The sequence below is a fragment of the Protopterus annectens genome, chromosome 14.part0, assembly GCF_019279795.1.
Source record: "Protopterus annectens isolate FY-2018-M chromosome 14.part0, PAN1.0, whole genome shotgun sequence".
In the NCBI taxonomy this organism is placed as follows: domain Eukaryota; kingdom Metazoa; phylum Chordata; order Ceratodontiformes; family Protopteridae; genus Protopterus; species Protopterus annectens.
Window position 1 is genome coordinate 780,570,104 of NC_056748.1, and position 22,265 is coordinate 780,592,368.

General features: G+C 39.0%; 1 protein-coding gene across 5 annotated transcripts in view; it reads right to left on the bottom strand.

The window, feature by feature from the left end:
- The window catches only part of CDHR1 (cadherin related family member 1), a 532,835-nt gene that overhangs the window by 34,045 nt on the left and 476,525 nt on the right, over positions 1 to 22,265 (bottom strand). For 3 of the 5 annotated variants that reach the window (XM_044056525.1, XM_044056524.1, XM_044056522.1), the window contains one exon: positions 21,452 to 21,706. The exons of 1 other annotated variant lie outside the window; for it this stretch is intronic. In XM_044056525.1, the coding sequence (XP_043912460.1) occupies positions 21,452 to 21,706 (255 nt within the window). Of the gene's footprint in view, positions 1 to 7,311; positions 7,557 to 21,451; positions 21,707 to 22,265 lie in introns of those variants that run through there. One more of the 5 variants, XM_044056527.1, reaches the window with a different exon arrangement.

A 22,265-nucleotide genomic window follows, 5' to 3' on the forward strand; every position in this document is an offset into this window, starting at 1 on the left:
GTAACAGTCAGCTGCCTGTCAGATGCCAGGATCCAACACATAACACATGCACTCAGGTCACTCAACAACAGGTACAAATATGACTCTGTCATTGTTCATGTGGGTGTGAATGTCCTGAGATGTACCTCCCTGGACTACATGAAAAGAGACATGGAGGAGCTCTTGGATTATATATTCCAGGCGGGTAAAACCCTAGCCCTGAGCAGCCTCCTACCATCACCCAGAATGATACCACATTACAAGCAGAAAATGATTGATTTCAACAATTGCCTAAGTTTCTGGTGTTATTATAAAGGGATCCAGTATCTGTCTGTCTGGGATGACATGACTGACAGACCTCGATGTTTTGACAGAGATGGCCTGCATCTGTCACCCCTGGGCTTCCAGATACTGGCTAAGGCTCTTGCCACCCCCATAGTGCCTTTTTTAGGCGGTGTTCCAAAGACCAAATTACCACTGTAACAGCTACAAACAAATGCAATCTGAGGGTCATGTTGCTCTACGCTAGAAGTCTAAATCTCAAAATGCACTCGTCTGAGGCACTCGTTAAAATGGAGAACATTGATATTTGTGCTGCAACAGAGACCAGGTTCAAGGCAGCAGAACACACCCCTGCACTACCAGCCTATAACTCATTCCACACCTTTCGGCCGCATAACTTAGACCGAAGCTCCAAAGGTGGTGGTGTCACCGTATTCATAAAGGATGCACATACCTCCAGACTGGTAGCCCAACATAATGCATCAGAGATACTTCAGGTGCAGCTAACATTGGGTAAGACAGTGATTTAGGTCATAGCCTGCTATAGGTCCCCAACCATGTCCTAAGACTGGTACTCCATGTTCCTAAGCACCCTGGAGAATATTAGGGCCCAACCTAACACTCTCTTGTTAGGTGACTTCAACTACCCCTTCATTAACTGGGTAAACTACTCATGCACCAATACACTTGCCCAACGTTTCCTGGAGTTCATTAATTCCAATGCCCTGGACCAACTTGTTCATACCCCCACTAGAGGTAGCAACATCCTTCACCTGGTCATTACTAACATGGGCGACCATTGCTCTACACCAATAGTCAGCTCCTCCCTGGTTAGATCCGACCACAAACTAAATCCACATCCCTCCCACCCTCCCAGCAAAGGTAACCACCATAAAAAACTTCTTCAAAGCTAACTTTGGGATCCCAAAATCAGAGGTGGCTAACTTCACAGCACCCATACAAATGGAGAATAGTTGCGTGACTGCAGAATCATACACCAATGCACTGTACAAACACCTACACAAATGCATGGCTCTCACCATACCCAACAGAACCAAGACACTCTCCTCCAAAAAAAAGGAAGCCAATCTGGTGGTCCCCTGCCATAAACAAACTCTACAACAGAAGGAGGAAACTGGGGTGGATAAGGTGAAGTCCCAAGACTGGAAAAACTCCCTTATCTGCCTCAACAAAATGTTGAGATCCCTCATCAAATCCTCTAAAGCTAGGAATGAAAACAGAATTGCAGCAGATAGTAAAGACAACCACAAGGCCTTCTATAGTTATGTAAAGAATCTCCATGGCAATACCCAGATTTGCTCTGAGCTACTGCACAATGGTACTTCCTATACCAAGCCAACAGATATTGCCAGTATACTGGCTGACAGATTCAGTGCCAACTTTACCCCCCCCCCCCCAAAGGACCAATCACAATACCAGTAGATTGCCAGGCACCCAGTATTACTGCTGCACAGGTTAAAACAGCACTGTCCAAGGCCAGTAATACACCTTCTATGAGATCTGACAATATATCTGGTTGTGTTCTACATTAACTACAGAGTGCACTGGCACCTCACCTGTGTGCTCTGTTCAGTCACAGCCTCACCTCAGGCTTTATCCCTGCTGAATGGTGCACTGCTACAGTTATCCCTCTCCACAAAGGAGGAGTGACTACAGACCCTGGGAACTATCACCTCCATTAGCCTGATGAGTCTGATATGCAAAGCTATGGAATGCATCATCAAGGACCTAATAAACAAGGATATAGGGAATCTCCAAACTCTGGATCAAACACAGTTTGGTTTTGTGAAGGGTAGATCATACCTGCTCAACTTGGTCGACTTCTTTGAGTCAGTCACCAGAGCTGTGGATGAAGGCAAGGTGGTTCATACATTCTACCTTGATCTGGCAAAGACTTTTGATACCATTTCTCACTCAGGAATCATAGAAAAACTCACTAAGCTTGGCATCAACCCCTGTATCACTAGGTGGGTTGCAAACTGGCTCATAGATAGAACCCACAGTGTGAAAGCAGCTGACTCCAAGTCAGACTGCCAATTAGTCATGAGTGGAGTCCCACAGGGTTCGGTCCTGGGTCCTCTCCTGTTTGGTATCTACTTCTCTGAAGTCCAGGCCAACATGAAGGGACTTTGGCTGACAAAGTTCGCAGATGATTGCAAGTTGGGAGCTATTATTAACTCCCTAAGTGATGTTGACATCCTACAGAATGGCCTCACTGTGACCAACAACTGGTGTCAGAACAACAGCCTTAAGCTCAATGCCAAAAAATGTGTCGTCATCCCCTTTGGGAAAAACCTGGTTCCCATGAATTACCACATTGATGGTAGTCCACTGAACACAGAAGACATTATAAGAGATCTGGGAACACAGGTGGACAGCAACCTCTCTTTTGATCACCACAATGCCACTGTGGTCAGAAAGTCCTTCTATGTGGCAAATCTCATTACTAAGGGTTTTGCATCCAGGAAGAAAGAGGTCATTGTCTCCCTCTACTCCTCCCCTCATTAGGACAATCATTGAGTACAATGCTCCATTTGGCATGTACCTTACTAGACACCTGCAACAACTGGAGAGGCCACAAAAGTACCTCACAAAGAGGATCCTAGGCCTTAAACACTTGTCCTATATGGACAGACTCAAAAAACTCCAACTATTCTCTGTCTCATATCACCTACTTAGAGGCGATCTCTGCTTGACTTACAAAGCCATGTCTGACCCAGCTCTGCTAGAAATGCTACATCTAAAGAAATCCCAATCCCTCCCCACCAAATGCTCCAGAGACCTCAACCTAATTGCCACAATTACCAGAACATGCTGGAGGGACAGGTTCATAACCCAGAGACTGCCCATGCTATGGAACAGACTTCCCATACATGTCAAGCAGAGCACCTCGTTGACCTTCTTCAAGAGAAATCTTGATGAGTGGATGAGAAACAGAAAATTCACCCTGGGGATAACACCAGTGGATCTACTCGACAGAGGCACTGAGAACTAAGGTCGGGTGGCACTATGCCAGGGTAATCCTATGGCTAGGCTTGTAAAGGCCCCAGGGCCATTAGCCTAGTACACACCTATGAACCTATTAAATGCTCTATGGAATTAAGCTATTAACAACAAGAAAGCAATAACTTGACATTGGAAGACCCCTATTCCCCCACTTATTACTGAATGTTGGCAAATACCTCGTGGAATTTATAAAGATGAATTATAAATTGCCAAAGTATGAGGCACCAAAATAATTTTTCTTTCAAAATGAGCCTCCTGCAGACACCTTTTAGATAGTATAATACCCATATAAAATTGATCCCTCAATTTATTATTTCTAATCTGACTCATGCTCCCTCTTTAGGAGATGCAGGCCTTGTGAGCACAATGTATAAGTCACTGCTGCTGATCAAACTGCTGTATACTCCCTTACCATCTGGGTGAGCCTAACTATCCCCTTACCATCTGGGTGAGCTTAACTACCCCCATACCATCTGGGTGAGCTTAACCTACCCTATTTTAACATGCCTAAACTTATTCTAATGGTTACTCCATTACTAGCTTTAGATCATCCTATTTAACATTTTCACTGATACTTTATAATATTAGATAGGTAGGATAGTATCTATACTTATATCTATAACATTGCAAAAGTAAAGTATAAATGAAAATTATGTTTACTTTCATAGTCAAGTATAATCCATGGTTTTCATTTATAATCACTTCACATGTAAAAGGACAAATACAGATGATTATTCATACAATAACTCCATTTCATTGGTTTGGATCAATATACATTGTTATAGAATTTGTAAGTTTTTTTCTTTTTCAGTTTGATGTTGATTGTAAATTAGTTTGTGATCTTGATTTAATGCAAACTTTTAAATAAAATTACAAAAGTAAAAGAAAATTAAAACAGATTTTAGGCACAGGACACTTAATAATGCAAGATGACAATATTATAAATAATAAATATAAACAGGAATACCTCTTGTAATGAATTAATTATCTAGCCAAAATGGCATATTCCATTACATATTCACATTCCTTTCCAAAAACAAAATAATTAATAATTCAATCTAAGCTAACCATATCAGACTGGTTTCAAGTATTTAAATGCAATAATGCAACTTCTTTCCTTTGTATTCTGTACAGTATATTTTTTCCTATATAAGACAGAATATTCCCTTTCACTAGAATAAGAGCAAAACATTATAACACTCTCTGACTGTCCCCGGAACTGAAACAGCGAATAAAATTAAATAGCTTGCTATCACTAGAAATGTAACCCAATTAAAAAAAACAAAATATACAATAGTTAAAAAAACTACAACAACAAAGATTAATAATTTAAAACTGACTATATAAGAAATAATCAAAGAAGCACACCTTAGACAAACTCAGAAAGGTTTACATTCATTTACCAATATTGCACTTGGTGGGATCAACTTTGTACATAGTCTGAAATACGAACGTTGAAAATGCCGAATACCAATACCTAACTGACAAATCTTCCCCCTTCTCAATCCATGCTAACACTTGTTACTAGGTCCAGAGCAGTAGGGAGTTTCGAATTCAGGATTCATTTTGGGCATACTGGAATTCAGCATTTCAAGTCTTCATTGAAGCATTGAGATTATGAGATCACTCGACCAAGTACGATTCAGGTAAATGAATGTAAACCATGCAGAAATTATAGAATGTGGTAAAAACATTATCTAAACATTTTACTTAAATTGGATATACAAATAGGGCTTAATAACTACAGTTTAAATCAGTTAAAGGACAGTATTTCTAATCCCCTTCACTTTCTTAAGAAATTATTAAAGAATCTTTTCAACAGTTCATCTCCAGCTACCCCTTGTTCACCTCTATAAAATCTCATTCCTAATTCAAACTTAAATTACTTCCTAGACTAAAGCCCAATTCAAAAATATTATAAATAGGAAGTGCCACACCACGTCATTCCCTTAAACACAGTTTCAGACTAACACCACTCCTCTGCTTTTAAATACATGCTGGGAATTCTTCTTCCAAAATTATCTCTACCTTACTCTGCTAACAATGACTACCCAATAGCCACTATCGGCCTTTTAGCAAAAAGTCTTGAATACCTGATTAATAAGCAATTATTGGAATGCCTATAAAAAGGTGAGATTTTCTGTAGACAGCATGGCTTTAGGTATGGTAAACTAATGGCCACTTATACTCTTAACATCCAAATTTATGCAAATATGGATTAGCAGCTTTTTACAGGGGACATCATCTTGGATTTAAAAAGTGTGCATTTTAAGAAGCTAACCATATTTTACTAAAAAAGGCTAAAGATGTGGTCTCCCCCGGACAAATTAACATTTAGTAGATAATATTGTATAGTATCACTATGGTTCACTCAGGAAAGGTATCCATCAGGGCTCTGTTTTAATGCCTTTTCTATTTTCCCTGTTTATAATCATCTTCCATGGGATCTCCCTCAATTAAAGTGCCACTGAGAGACTGATGGTGCCATAATCACTGGTTCTCACAAGCCTTCTGTACTGAATGAATTGTTACACACTCTAACTGGCTTACAGGAAATGCATTAAACATAACTTCACAAAAATTATGTTATTTCAGACACACCAGGAAGCTACTGTAGCTTAACTGACAACAAGAATAGACCCCATAGGAAATCCCACTGCAAAGTGTCATTCAGCAAAGATGTATAAGAATAACAAGTTCTTTATCACCTAAAGTGAACATATAAAACATTTACTTGCTCGCCCATAAAAGCAACAATTACAGATTGGAGTAAAGCTTTCCTCCTACAGCTTTAGTGCCCCCTCCTCCCCTACAACATTACCATTTTACAAACAGCAGAAAATAAAGCTCTTATGATAATATGTCTCCAGTAACACAAAACATCACTGTCATACCTTGCAAAGGACTAACTGTCTCTCAAAGATAGTTAGAACAAACTTTCATTTAAACAGATTAATATCCAGATTAATCAGTGAACATTATTGTCTGCCATTTTTAACAAATATACATCAAATAAGCTTCTTCTGCTTTCTTCAAAGCAATGAAAAAATAAAACTCTGCAGACCAGCCTTTAGACTTTGACCAGCTGAAACGTTTTCCAAAACAACCCGGAAAAACATTCCACAGAAAGGTCAAAATTTAATACGTTATCCTTGTTAAAATATGTACAAAACTGCCTACAACTGATTATTATTGTAGCTGAATCACTGAGCATGGTTATGTATTCAGTCATTAAAACAGTTGTATTACTGAAGTGTAACTGTTCTGTATATGCAAATTGAGCATCTCTCTCATTATTGGATATTTTTTGTAGATGCCTAAATATGCATTACCCCATGACTATTATTGATGTAGTATTTGTGCCTTCCATGTGTAATAGCTTCACATATGCTGCAATCATTTTCTGTATGTTGTTTCAAGTCTAACTTGTATTCCTTTGCTATTACTTGGATTGTTAGACGTCCTTTAATGTTGCAGCCTAAGTATCGTTTTGTATTTACTAGTTGCATTTCAAAGGTCAAAAGTGTTTTGTAAGCTCACTAAAGGCAGTCTTACTCACGTTACTTTATTCTAACTGCATTCTTTAAAGTCACAAATAAGTTTCCTTGTTTGTATATTGAGTACCTGCTATATTAAATGGTTATTTTCTTCCTTTTTGTTTTTATAAGTTCAATACCGAAAAGGGTCCTTAAATCAGGCATCTAGCCAGGTAAAAACAAACAAATAAAACAACCAACCAGCTAAGCAAACAAACAAGCAAACAGTACAAAAACATTCTGTATTAAAAGAAGGGAGCTAAAAAAATATGGAAAACTCTGTAACTACATGGTTGAATCTTATAGCAAGATTTGTTCTGTCAGCTACTGAATATACTGTTGGTAAAGAAAAGTTTTACAAATCAGTTATAAATATAAAGCTGCATATTTATTATTCATTAGATATTGCAGCACTTTTTTTTCAGGAATAGCCACCACAGACATGAGCATTCCTTACATTAAAATGGATCATACATCCAACTACCAGTTTTTAAAGATTACATTAGGAAGAATTATATAAAGTCAAAACTAGGTTCTTTGTGGTCTCTTCACAATTTTTCGAACTCTGCCATGTGGACAAACACGGGACCGTTTCACCCTTTTCCAGTACATGATGGTAGATATGACCAGAGTTATGGATATGTTGGAGATGACAATGCTCAGGCAAATCCCAAATATTCTCCATGGTTGTTTCTTGAGGCCCATTAGATAAGATTTTAACCTTGATTTGATCTGTGAATGTTAAAAATAAAAAAGCAGAGGTAGCTGACCTTGTTGACCGCAACCAGATTTCTGTTTAGATTTGTCACATGAATTTTATACAGCAGTAGCTACAATTACTGACTGCAGTTTTGAGTTAAGCATTTTATAAAAACAGTGTACAAGGTCATGGTAAAGAAAAGCAAGGTGTAACTGGAAAATGTAGCTAGAAATTCTGAGACTGTAATTTCTTGGAATTTCTTTCCCCCATTTATCCATCAGTCTATCTAGAAATGCATGCACACACATGCACACACACACACACACACACACACACACACACACACACACACACACACACACACACACACACACACACACACACCCCACACACACACACATATCTGTGGTGGTTATTAGGATAATTAACGTAAATGAATCCATAACTCAGACTAAATTATAATGCAAATGTTTGAACTAACATGTAATAGATAAATATCGGAGTTAATGAAGAACTGAAATGACCAAATTTCAATAAGGTTATCTGCTAGAAGGGTTCCACTTTGAATCATTGAAAGCTTGAAACATCAAACTTCTGATCATCGAGACCAGAACATCGAGTTTCAAACCATCAAAGATTCAAAGGGAACGTAAATAAAAAGAAAAAACCTCTAAAAACTATTTTATGCAAGGGGAGCTTCACCCCCCTGCACCCACATGTGGGGGGCGTACACACCCTCCCAACTTTAATATATCAACTCTGAGATCGCACTACAGTGGGGTAAAGGGAAATCTTCGTTTTAGCGCTATATGCAGAAGCGCTAAATGGAAGATTTCCCGTACTCTGTCTGCAGTGCCATCAGAGAGATGGCACATTCACAGACACAGTGTGCAGGGCACCTTGCTGCCCTGCAGAAACACTAGCTTTTTCCCTTTTTTACTTACCGTTTTCTTCCCCTTGACAACATCGATGTTCTAAACATTCGATGATATGGTCTCAACCATATGAATTTCGATGGTTTAGAATTTCGATGTTTTCAAGTGGAACTGCTAGAAGATAGGGTAACCAATGATAAATAAATCTACTCCTTCCATATGCTATTGTAGAATAGCTATAACAGAATAAAATAGTAACATTTCAATTTAATATTCATGCATTTCAAAAGGTAATTCATACAACAAGGCAAACACTGTGATAAACTCAGATTCTGGTACTTGCATGAATCACATTAGCACTCAAAATTACATCAGAGTATAACTAGGTTGAAGTTTATAGGATAGAGTGAATGTGGTTACTAAAAAGAATAGAATTGCTGAATTTCAGACTTGCAAGGAATATGGAGTAAAGAGCTGAAGGGCTAGAGGAAAAATTAAGTCAAAGGAGAAGAAAGACTAGAAGACAACAGCTGAGCGCATGCATGTGTACGTAAGAAATGTTAAGATGCTTAGATACCAGGAGTCATTTGTAGACAATGGGCTGCTGACAGACAAGTGTAAGAAACAAGTAAATCATAGTACTGTAGCATAAGAAAGTATAGTCTGTTAGTACTGTAGCATAAGAAAGTATAGTCTGTTAGTACTGTAGCATAAGAAAGTATAGTCTGATAGTAATGTAGCATATTATAGTCCGTTAGTACTGCAGCATACGAAAGTATAGTATGATAATACTGTAGCATAAGAAAGTATAGTCTGTTAGTACTGTAGCATAAGAAAGTATAGTCTGTTAGTACTGTAGCATATGAAAGTATATAGTACTGTAGCATAAGAAAGTATAGTCTGATAGTACTGTAGCATATGAAAGTATAGTCTGTTAGTACTGTAGCATAAGAAAGTATAGTCTGATAGTACTGTAGCATAAGAAAGTATAGTCTGTTAGTACTGTAGCATAAGAAAGTATAGCAAAAAAAGAAAAAGGTAAAAGAAGGGAACTGACATTGTGGTCATAATCTGGAGGGTAACAGCTAAATGAATGAATGAGTGAATGAATGAATAAATAAATAAATGAAAACTATTGTAAATAATCAGAGACAGGAGAAGAAGAATAAAAGAGTAATATACTAAAATAAGGAGCAGAGTATATTTAATGTAGGGCAGTCTCACAGAGAGGAATAATTTTTAATAGTTTTGAAGCTTGGAGGAGTCTGTATAGCAATATTACGAGTCTTTTGTGCACTATCAGGGAGAGTTTCTCTTTTGCCTACTTTCTGCAACCATGAAGTCAGTGTGTCAAAATCATGGTTGTATGAAGAGACTTGCCTCCGCTTAGTCCTGCAGGGGGGCTTTTATTTATTAATTTGCAGGCAGGGTTTTGGGGAACTGTGTTCTTGATCTGTTGAGATTAAGCAGTGGATTTTGATCAATCATGAACTGATCTTTCATAGTAAAACCAACTGTCATCACTGCAACAGTGGTAACACAGACCTCTCCTTTGGAAAGGAAACATAAATTCAGTGAACAAAACAGGGCCTGAAATGAGACCATTCTGTACATCAGAAGGGGATAAAAAGATGATGAATTGCCTCCAGAAAAAACTTTCTGTGATTTACTACAAATGCATAAAGAAAACCTATTCAGGACTGCAACTAAGGTATTATAATAATGACTAAGATGATTCCAAGGTCATTTTTGTCAAAGCTTGTACTACGTAAAGCAGTGCCTGAGGTAAATGATTATTCTAGTCTTATGCCATTCAGATGGTTCTCATTAAAAACCCTAGTAAGACCCCTATCATCTAGTCCACAATCCAGAGTGAAATGGAACACAGAAGTCATATTCTGTAAGATACAACTCTGCTTGCAAGTAGGACTACCTAAATATTGGCTGTACAGAGCAGCAAATGCCGTACAGAAGTATAGTAATTGCCCTTCGGACATATAAAGATTGACTAATTGCATGGATTCTCCACTTGTCAAGTGACAAATCTAAAGGAAAATGAGCTTATTTGATGTTTTGTCTTATGCAAGGAGAAAAGCCTACCTGTAGTTTTCCACATGGAATATTGTCTCTCCCATACTGAGCCCAAGAGGTAAAGGAAATTAATACTTTTGCTGCAAATTAAATATTTCTGTTACTCTATTCAGCTTAGGGTGCCAAGTATATATGACAAGTTTGCAAAGCATAATGCATTATGAACAAAGGTAGTTCCTACATCACAAAAATTAAATACATAGGTCCAATGTTTTGCTATTGTAGCTTGCTACAGATCCCCCACCATGCCCCAGGATTCCCACTCCTCTTTTCTTGATATACTGGAAAATATTTGGGTTCAGCCAAACACCCTAATAATGGGCGAATTCAACTACCCCACCATTAACTGGGAAAACTACTCATGTATCATCTCCTTCGCTCAACGCTTTCTGGAATTCATAAATTCAAATGCCCTAGATCAACTTATCCACACCCCCACCAGGGGCAACAATATCCTAGACCTAGTCATTACCAGCACGAGTGACTGGTGTTCCACACCTGAAGTCAACTTCTCGTTGGTCAGATCTGACCATAAGCTAATCAACCTAAATATCCACATCCCACCCCCACCCCTCATTAAGGAAACCACGGTAAAAAATTTCTCCAAAGCCAGCTTCATGCTTATTAAGACAGAAGTGGCGAACTTCATGACACCCATGCAGATGGACAATACAGTTATGACTGCTGAATCCTACACAAATACACTCTATAAGCACTTACATGAGTGCAAGGATTGTGTTATCCTGACCAGAACCAAGATGCTATCCTCCAAAAAAGGAAGCCAATCTGGTGGTCCCCTGCCATAAACTAACTCTACAGCAGAAGGAAGAAACTGTTGCAAAAGAGAGTAAAATCCCATGAGTGGAGGAGCTCCCTGGTCAGCCTCAGTAAGAAGCTAAGATCCCTTCAGGGGCGGCCCGTGCTACTGGACTGCCGGACTGCAGCCCCCTCAACTTAAAAAAAAGAAAAATAAAGAAATAAAAATAAAAAAACAATGTAAAAAATCGCGGACTTTCGTGCATGCGCGCTAGTCCGGACTGCTGATGAGACAGTCTGGAGCATGCGCAAATTGTCTCAGCAGCAGTCCTGACTGGGAAACATGAAGAACGGAGCTCCCAGAAGTCTATGCAGTTTTAAACTGCATAGACTGTCCTGGAACTCACTGGGAAAACACGTCGGGGTCGGACTGCAACGTCAGCAGTCTGGAATTTGCTGCAGTCTCGTCAGGCGTCAATCTCGCGACGGGCAGAGTCTGGTGTGGATTGGAGTTTGCTGCAGTCTTGTCGGGGGAAGATCTCACGATGGGGATGTGCGCGGGCGGGTTTTCGTACAGGGATTTGGATGTATGCTACAGGGAAAGATCTACTAGGGATTTGGATTTATGCTACAGGGGGGTGTGTGTGTGTGTGTGTGTGTGAAAATGCCCCAGGTGCAATATACTGGTGGTTAGACTCTTGGTGGTGTGGTAGGGAATACCTCAGGCTTGAACCCTGTACCTTGTATGCAGGTGTTAAAGAGGTGAATTCCCTACCCACCACCATTTGTAAAAAAATTGCAGATTTTTGCCTCATATTTGATCTGATCTGTTCCTCATAATATCTGTGGTTTGTAAATGTTGCAATGCTTGATATTTGATGGTGCAGTGGTAGCATTGTTGCCTCGTAGCTGCAGGTTCTCAGGTTTGATTCTTGGCTGTGGTGCCATCTTTGTGGGGTCTGTATCTTCTCCCTGTGTTTGTGTGGGTTTGCTTTTGTATCCTCCCATGTTACAAAGACATGTCTGCATTATTTCTTCCTGGGCCTCTGCTGAAAATTGTTTTTTTTGTTCCAAGTCAGACTGTCCTGATTAACAAATGTTAAATAAAATTGACAGGCATTTGAATTTCAGACTTCAGGTTTCTGAATGTTTAATTCCTTATATATTTGATAGTGCAGTGGCAGTATTGTTGCCTCACAGCTATAGGTTTTCTGGTTTGATTCTTGGTTGGGGTGCCTTCTGTGTGGAGTCTGCATCTTATCCCTGTGTTTGTGTGGATTTGCTCTGGTGTCCTGCCATTTTACAAAGACATGTGTCTACAGTATTTCTCCCTGGGCCTCTGCTGAAAATTGTTTTTATTCCGTCAGAAGTAAAATTGACAGGCATTTGAATTTCAGACTTCATATTCTTCTGAAAATGCATAGTAAAACAACTTTTTATTCTAGCAATAAATATATAGTAAAACAACCTTTTATTATAGCAATTTTCTAAGTTTATAAGATGACTATTTGAAATCTGTCCTTATTTTTGGGACTGTATTACCCTGTTATTGGCTTTGTCCAGGTTTTTTGTGCTAAGGTTGACAGCTATGGCAAGAACTGAATTCACTGAATATGTTTGAGGGCTGTATTCCCTCATTACTGGGTTTGTCCAGGTGTTTTGTACTAAGAGGTTGACAGCTATGGTGAGAACTGAATTCATTAAATGATAGCCATTTAAGTTTCAGTCTTCCTCTCTTTCACAAAGCAGCTGATTTGGCGTAGTGGTATGTCGCTCTGACTGTTTTGCACAGGGACCTTGGCAGTAAAATGTATGGTGGTAACACAGCATTTTTCTTTCACAAAGCAGGTGATTTGGCATAGTGGTATGTTGTTCTGACTCTTTTGCACAGGGACCTTGGCAGTAAAATGTATGGTGGTAACACAGCATTTTATTCTAGCAGCTTTCCAAGATTATGCAAGCAATGTTTAATGTGTCCCTGGTTTTTGCCCTTTTGACCCACCCCAATAAATTTGGCTTTTTCCAGATTTCTTATGCTGCAAAGTTGAGATGCAGTTGAGTATTGAGTAGATTTTACAAGGAGCTGAGAGCTGCAGAGGAACAGAAGTTTAGTGCTGATTATGCTAAGTCAGCTCGCATTGTTAATAGCACAACAGGTTGTGTACTTGCTTTTGATGCAGAAGGTTGTTGGTTCTACTCCCATAAGGGGTGAATGCTGCCATACTGAAAGTTAAGATACTAACTATGAGCCTGTTATCAGTTTGCCATCCATTTCCTATTGCAATATTACTAGCTTATTTTTAATGTAATTTAGGCAATTTATTCCTCAGGGGCATCAGACACTTTATTTTTTGATGAAACCATGAAATATAAAGGTGATTGCTAGCAGCAACCTCTTCATTACAGATTTATTTAATGTGGAATTATTTAAATGACTTTTTTACTACTTCAGAGATTGTGCATATTTACTGATAATGGTGGACTGTAGAATTGTGCATATTTACTGATAATAGTGGACTATAGAAGTTTGAGTAGACTTTTATGATGGAAATGTTCTGAATTGGGCAGTTTTGTTATTGGTGCATGCATTTTGTTTCATTGTTTACTGGAAAAATGTTCAAAGCAATAGGAAGGTGTATCAAAGAGCACATGTATGTTTCATATGCAAGGGGCCTATCATTTGAAAACAGCTCAGAATTAATCTTTATCTGCCACGGGTAAAATGTATTTTCTTTGAATGTGGGTTTCAATGTTGTTTCAATGAATGTAAGTTTCAATGGCAGAGAAGTTTTAATGCCAAGTTTGTTTAGCAGATGTCTTAGTGTTTGTGCTGTAAAATGCAAAATAAAACTTTCAAATGAAGTTCAAATCATTATAGAAGTAAGTCAGTATGCACGTTAGTGTTTATGGTAAATGGAGTGAAATAGCCAAGTAATGGATCATTAGAATGGCTGCAGGGGGAGGCTCCATTCAACCATGGTTTTGTGAGGGGGAAGGGCGGCAAACTTAGGCAGCCCCAGCTGAACCATACCTCCCAACTGTCCAGATTTTCAAAGAATGAATAGATTTTTTGCTTCTTATTTTTGGTTTGTTCCTCATAAAATTTGTGTTTTTCTGGCAAATCATTTAGGAATTAAGTCACTAAATAATGACACACTGAGTTTCAGACTTCATAACCTTCAGAAAAATGCATGCTAAAGTAAGACCTGTTCTATCAACTGTCTCAGTTTATACAAGAGCAATGTTTAGTACTGTTTATATGTTCCCCCAGTATATTTGGCCTTGTCCAGATTTATTGCATTAACAGGTTGAGAGGTACATGCAAATAAATTGCTTTATAGAATTAGGCATAGCCAAACCTCTCAACTGTCCCTGATTTTGGCTCAAAATGTTACTCTTCCCCTAATGATCCCTCCGCAAAATAGCAATTTTGGAAGAAAACATGGAGGGTTTATAATTAAGAAATAACTGTAATAATCAGTTAGATTACTTTTATTTCAGAAATGCATGTAGATTCTTTTATTTTGTCAGCTGCTCAAGTTAGCAGTACTAATATTAAAGTATCCCTTCTTTGACAGGTTCCCAGCTGTATTGTGTTGCTATTTTATATTTTTACATCACATTTTTGGTCCATTTTTCATAAAATTGTGTTTTTTTTTTTGGGCAAATTAGTGACAAATCATTAAAGACTGAAGTTAGAAAATATTGATAGACATTTGAGTTTCAGATTTCATACCATTCAGAAAATTCATACTAATGCAAGACCTCTATTAGCTTTCTAAGTTTATAAGAGCAATATTTTAAAAATTGTCCTTATTTTTGGGCCTTTGTCCCATTTCTTTGTATGGCTTTGTCCAGATTTCTTGCTCTGAGGTTGAGAGGTATGACAAATGTGTCAGGGCCATCACAAGTCAGCCAGAGACATTTCAAACTGTGACATACTTGTTGCACCCCACTCCCCCATGCAGTGACTCTGGATGTGTCAAAGCAAGGCAAGGAGTAGTTATGCAGTGTAAATGTGCAGAGTATCCCCCCATCCAAGGTAGACACAAGTACTAGAGTGGCTTTTCATCTGTCCTTGATTTTTATAGAATGGTCTGGTTTCTGTCATATTTTTTGTACTGTTGATTTATGCTTATTACTCAAAGTGCCTGTTGCTCTGTGTTTAAGTAGCAATACTTTAATGACCATTAGGTAAGCGTGGCTGAGATTGCAAGATGCAAGTAAGCTTTAATAAGCATACTGTTAAAGAATTGCCAACATTGAAAGCCTTTCTATTGCCATGTAGAGAATACTTAACTAGATAATGTATAAGCTTTGGGTATTGAAATGCATATGCCAGTATTTGTAATAAAGGACAGGATTACATTATTTTAAGAGTCTCATTACACTTGGAGACTTCCAGTCATCTCTGCAGGCTTTACCCGTAAACAGAATGCCAATTGTGTGGTCCATAACCTGTACAGTAATCCTTTTAGTGTGGTCCATAACCTGTACAGTAATCCTTTTAAGCAATGTATCTTGAGCTTATTTCTTGTTTACTTTTCATGTTTTACTTTGATCATGTTTTCCCCATGAAACAAGTAGATGTCAGGCAGCAGGTCTTTTTTTGGATAAGGAACATTTTTACAAGTGGGGGCATCAGAGATTTCTACTTTCAGCATGTTACTTGGTACTTTAATAAAGCTGAATATAAATTATAATTAGAACTGCAGTGCAAGAAGTGGTTTGAGTTGAGTGCTGCTTATTTTTCTTATACTTGATTTTGACTGGCATTCCATTAATGTATTTAAAAAAAAGTAATTTATTTTTTCATGCCTCACAACCTTTTTTGTTTCCATCTAGATATTAAGCTGTCATGCAGCCAATGCATTGAAATATTTTTATTCTTCTACACTTCATTTTGTCTTGATTCGACTCTCATAATGACGGTTTAGCACCCAGGGCAGTATATTTAGTTTTTGTGGTTTTGAGCATAGCTCCTCCCCTTTCTAGTTGGCTGCACCCCTTCCCATTGACCCCACTCATTCAGCTGTCTCCTGCAGCCCTCCTTTGATTTGAAGTCACCAGCTGCCACTGGATCCCTTATAAGATCATCCAAAGCTAGCTATGAAAACAAAATCGCCACTGATTCTAAAGACAACCACAAAGCATTCTAGAGCTATATCAGGAATCTCAATGGCAACACCAGATCTGCTCTGAGTTACAGCACAACAGCACAAAAATTACAGCACCAACTGATGTTGCCAACACCCTCGCAGATAGGTTCAGTGTTAACTTTACCCCACTCTCACCCCCTAAAGGGCCCATATCTATACAGGAAGAATGCAGAGTCCCTGTAATCAAAACTACGCAGGTAAAAGCTGCATTCTCTAAAGCCAAAAACACAGCATCCATGAAAATGGACAACATCCCAGGCTGCATTTTACATGAACTTCAGAAAGAACTGGCTCCCCACCTAAGCACCGTGTTCAATCATAGCCTCACATCAGGCTTTGTGCCCACTGAATGCCGCACAGCAACAGTTATCCCACTCCACAAAGAGGGTGCCACCACTGATCCCGGGAACTATCGCCCTATTAGCCTGATGAGCCTGGTCTGTAAGTCCATGGAACGTATCATCATGGAACTCATAAACAAGGACATTGGTAACCTCCAAACTCTGGACCCCACCCAGTTTGAGTTTGTGAAATGCAGATCATGCCTCCTGAACCTGATCGAGTTCTTTGAGGCAGTCACCAAAGCTGTAGATGAGGGTAAGGTGGTTCACACAGCCTATCTTGACCTTGCCAAGGCTTTCAACACCATTCCCCCATTCTGGAATTATAGATAAACTCACTAAACTAGGTATAAATCCTTACGTCACAAGATGGGTTGCCATCTGGATCACTGACAGAACCCACACTGTAAAAGTTGCATACTCCAAATTTGACTTCAAACCAGTGACAAGTGGAGTACCACAGGGTTCAGTCCTGGGACCTCTCCTGTTTGGTATCTACTTCTCTGAAGTACAGGCTAACACAGAAGACCTTTGGCTAACAAAGTTCGCAGATGACTGCAAACTAGGAGCCATAGTCGAGTCCCCAAATGATGTGGACATTCTGCAGAAGGGCCTCACTGAGACAGATGCCTGGTGTCAGAGCCATGGCCTCAAGCTCAGTGCCAGAAAGTGCATTGTCATCCCCTTTGTAAAAACTCTGTACCCATTAACTACCACATAGGCGGCAGTCTACTTAATGCCGAATGTGTGATAAGAGACCTTGGGACCCAGGTTGACAGTAGTCTCTCCTTTGATAATCACATTGCCACAGTCGTCAGGAAATCCTTTTTATGTGGCACACCTCATCACAAAATGGTTCTCATCCAGGAAAAAGGAGGTCATTGTACCCCACTACTCAACACTCATTAGACCCATTATAGAGTTCAATGCCCCTTTTGGAATGTACCTCACAAGACATCTGCAGCAGCTGGAAAGGCCACAGAAGTACCTCACAAAGAGGATTACTGGCCTCAAACATATGCCCATACACTGACCGTCTCAAAAAACTCCAGCTTTACGCCATAGCATATTGCCTACTCTGAGATGATCTCTGCCTAACATATAAAGCTATGTCAAACCCAGAGCTGTTGGACATGCTACCCCTAAAGAAATCCCAATCCCCCCGACCTACATGCTCTAGGGACCTAAACCTTGTCACCACAATAAACAGGACATGCTGGAGGGATAGATTCCTGTCCCAGAGACTTCTCATACTCTGGAACAAGCTGCCCATCTATGTCAAGCAAAGTTACTCATTAGCACTCTTTAAGAAAAATCTTGATGACTGGATGGGAAATAGGAAATACACCCCGGGGATCACTTCTGTGGCTCTGCTCGACAGGGGCACAGGAAAATAACTTTCTTGGGTGGCATAAGCCAGGGAACCTTGTTGCATAGGCTTACTTACTTAAAACACTCAACAAAAGACAGCGAAATCATTCCTCCTGGCTATATATAATATCCGACAGAGATAGTTATGGAAAGGTGTATCCACAAGCAAACGCTTTCACCACCTTCTCAAAATAACCTCTCTAACAACAACATGGTTGGGTTCCAGACCACACACAGTACCCACACACTCCTCTCCTCTCCTTTACACACACAATCAACAACAACAACAAATAACAACTTTGCACTTTTCTTAGATTTTCTCCAAAGCTTTTGACTTGGTCAACCACCAAATACTCATAATAAGCACTCTTCAATCCTTATCAATTAATACCAATCATGGTTTAAACTTAATTTTCCTTTCAACTGACATATCAAGCAGTACTCTGGAACTCTGGAACTCCCCAACTACTCCAAACATTGGTGTCCACAATGGTCATAGTTGGGGTCCCTCCTATTTTCTTTTATTTATTAATTTATTTGTTAAAATGCTCAAGCTACAATACATGCTACAATACTACAGCTCAATAACGCTAATCTGCTCAGCCAGTCTGCTGTAGAGATCTTCACTCCACACAACACAACACACACTCACATCTGGAATGGAATTCCCAAGAATGGTTTTCTGCTACTACTTAACCCTAAAAAACTAAACTGCTCCTCTTTTACCTTCAGCAAAATCCCCCATTTATTTTTTTTACCCATGCGGAAAAGATGACACACCTATATCAACTACACTAACTAACTACTCTACTAATTGACAACAACCACAACAAACTTAACTATTCTACCCACACACTGACAACCATTAAGAAAAGCCTACTTAGGCCCTCGGGCCAATAGCCTAGTACCTACTTATGAACCCATGAACCTATTAATCAAGATTTGAGATATCAGTAGCATAGATGATGCAGTTGAAATCACTTCTGGATCTCATTCTACGTGTTTGAAATCCAGAACATTATTAAGAACTTGATTACTTACTGCTCATACCAGGATGTCACTATACATAAACTATTGGCCAAGTGAATCATTCATGTTTGATTTTTACCATTATAAGACATCTCTATTTACCAACACAGATATGAAAAGTTTGTGCAATGAGTTGGATTTCCTTCTTAATGCAAAGACTATGTACTACTTCCTGAGGGAATGAAATAAATTAATAGTTGATAATGGATGGCTTTCCTATAGAAGGACTGCATTCCTTTTGTTAATTAAATTCTCCAGTACAGCCTGGCTGATTTAAGAGTGATATGAATTATATTAATATTATGAGAGTAAATTATTTTTAATAATTGCTTTGTTTTAGAGAACTCAGAAGAATATCCTATATTGATAGGATATTATCCATACATTTGTTTTAGGGCGGCTGCAGTGGTGCAGCGGTTAGAGTTGACGCCTCACAGCAAGAGGTTCTCTGGTTCGATGTTGGGGTGCCTTCTGTGTGGAGTCTGCATACCCTCCCTGTTGTTGCGTGGGTTTCCTCCGGGTGCTCCAGTTTCCTCCCACACCCCAAAGACATGCTGTAGGTGGATTGGACACTCTAAACTGGCCCTAGGAGTGAGTGCGTGCATGTGTGTGCCTTCTGTGGAAGGTTGGGCACCGGGCTGGCAACTCCACACCGTAAAAACTCCACTGTCAATCATGAGTGTACAGGTGATCTGCTGTGGCGACCCCTAACCGGGAAAAAGCTGAAAGAAGAAGATTATCCATACATTTGTTTTAACTCTATCACTTGCAGTCATACCAGATGATTATTATAGGGATTATTGTTTTTCAGTGTTTGTCTGGATGCATAAATTCTTTAACAGAGAGGATGCACAAAACAGTAGGAAGAAACAGTAGTTTGAGTATTAAAGTTCAGACAACAACTAAGTGATAATAGTCTATGCCTTAGTTATTTTAGCCATGCCATTAAACTAAAATGCTTCCTATACCAGTCCGTTTATCATCCCTCAGCCGAAGCTGCACCGATACTAAAGAAAAGTTTATTACTACATTTACAGACTGTCCTTTGTACCAATTACTGCTTCTCTACAGATGGAGAGTCTGAACATTTCTGCATTTAAATCAACTGACAAAAACTGAGGGAATGACCTCATATGCTGATACTGTGGTACCTCACTTCACAAATCTCTTATAGAGTTTGAAACAACTGCACTTCCAGTTCATCACAAAGCAGTCCTCTCACCCCTCACCATAGTTTTAGTTTTTCCACAGAGTGCAACAAACCGACCACACAAGAAGATAACATACTATGTAGGAAATATCTGTACTATCTTCATGGCACACAGTTATGCATAAACTGCTCACCACTAGCCTCCACTGAGACAACTACTATGTTACACATCAGTGGGTAACTGGAATAGTTTTTGATTATCATCACAGAGGGATGCTGTTTTATCAATATTTGAATGACTAGGTAAACACACTTGCACAGGGTGACAATTCATTAAAAATCCTGATTCCCCTCCCTGTGGAAAAATGGCATAATCCAGTTAGCTCATTTGTCAGTCATAGATGTATGAGGTAGACAGGTGTTGATGGTCATAATGAATTCCTTCCCATCACATCATATCACATCACTACATGCTAAATCTTCAAGCAGAGTGCAGTTGCTATATATGATTCTGACAGATGTGTGTGTCCACAGAATAAAGTAAAAGCAAGCACATCCCCACATATTGTAACACGGCTGCAATGCAGACAATGTACTGGGTGACAGATGTAGACTGCATCAATGGATGTTGCTACCACTGCTGTGTTCATGCGTGCAAAACAAAACAAAAATAAGTGGATGTTGCTATCAAGTACAAGATACTCCATTCATTAACAAAAAATAAAACTACTGAAATCATCTACTGGCTATTTTACTAGATAAGCTGCACAAGTAACCACCGTCTACTGAAATCAATGGAAACCAGTTATCAAAACCAAGAAAACAAGGAGAACAACTCAGAGGCTTACAAGGGATCTGGTTTGAGTAATAAATGAAATATATTGTACCATATGTTTAGGGAACTTGGTCTAACATGAGTAACACTGTTTGTCAGATACACATTTTATCAACAACTGATACAGAGGTATATGACTTTATTTTACATTTTTATCATTTAGTTTTGCCTACTCAAGGTTTAACAATATATTCTTTAAATTCTAGTCTTGGCAACACGTAGTAAAAGGGATACTAAAACCACAACACATTTATAGATGATTACTAGGCCAGTTATTGAAAAATATGTTTAATCTATGTGTCTGTGTCATTTTAGCTTACCTCTTCTGTGATATCAATCTTGACCACAGCTGTAGTGCTGAAGGAAGGGGAACCTCGGTCCTTTGCTTGGACAACTACAGACCATTGGCAGTCTTTTTTATTTGTGATGTTATGAATGATGTCTAAAGACTTAATGTAAGATTTGAGTTTGATTTCTCCAGTGTTTTCATTAATTTCAAAAACATTTGCAGGATCAGTTTGCATTATTGAATATTCAACAACATTGTTGGGTTCTTCTGCATCTTCATCTCTTGCCTGTAAAAGGAGATATTGAATTACAGAAACAGAAATACTGAAATATGTTTATGAAACTTTAGCAAGAAGCTGCAAAGAAAGCTTCATTATATCTAACATTATACAGCACATCATACAGAGATGTGTGTTCTGGAATCAATGAATAAAAAAAGTCAGTATATGCCAAACTTGTGGTCCTTATAATCTTTCCTATGTTTCATTAATAATATACCACCAGATGCATTTTCCATGATGGCTAAGGTCTTTGCCTCCCATGCATAAGGCACAAGGTTTGATCCAGGTCTTCAGCCAGTGCCTGTGTGGTTTGTTGATCTTCCTGTGATAAGTGGGTTGAAGACCTGGCTTACTCAGATGTACATGAAGGATCTATGCTAATGGTGGGAGGGAGTGTATGTGCTCCTGTTAGCCAGTCTGTGCCAACCATAAAGCACAGCAGCACTGGGTCAATAGCTGCTGGCTGTTCAGTGGCCAGTTGCCCAGCTTGGATTACCTGAGCAAGCTCTGTTGAGAAAAACTGGATGTAAAGCATGAACTAAGACTTCCTACGCTCAGTCTAGAT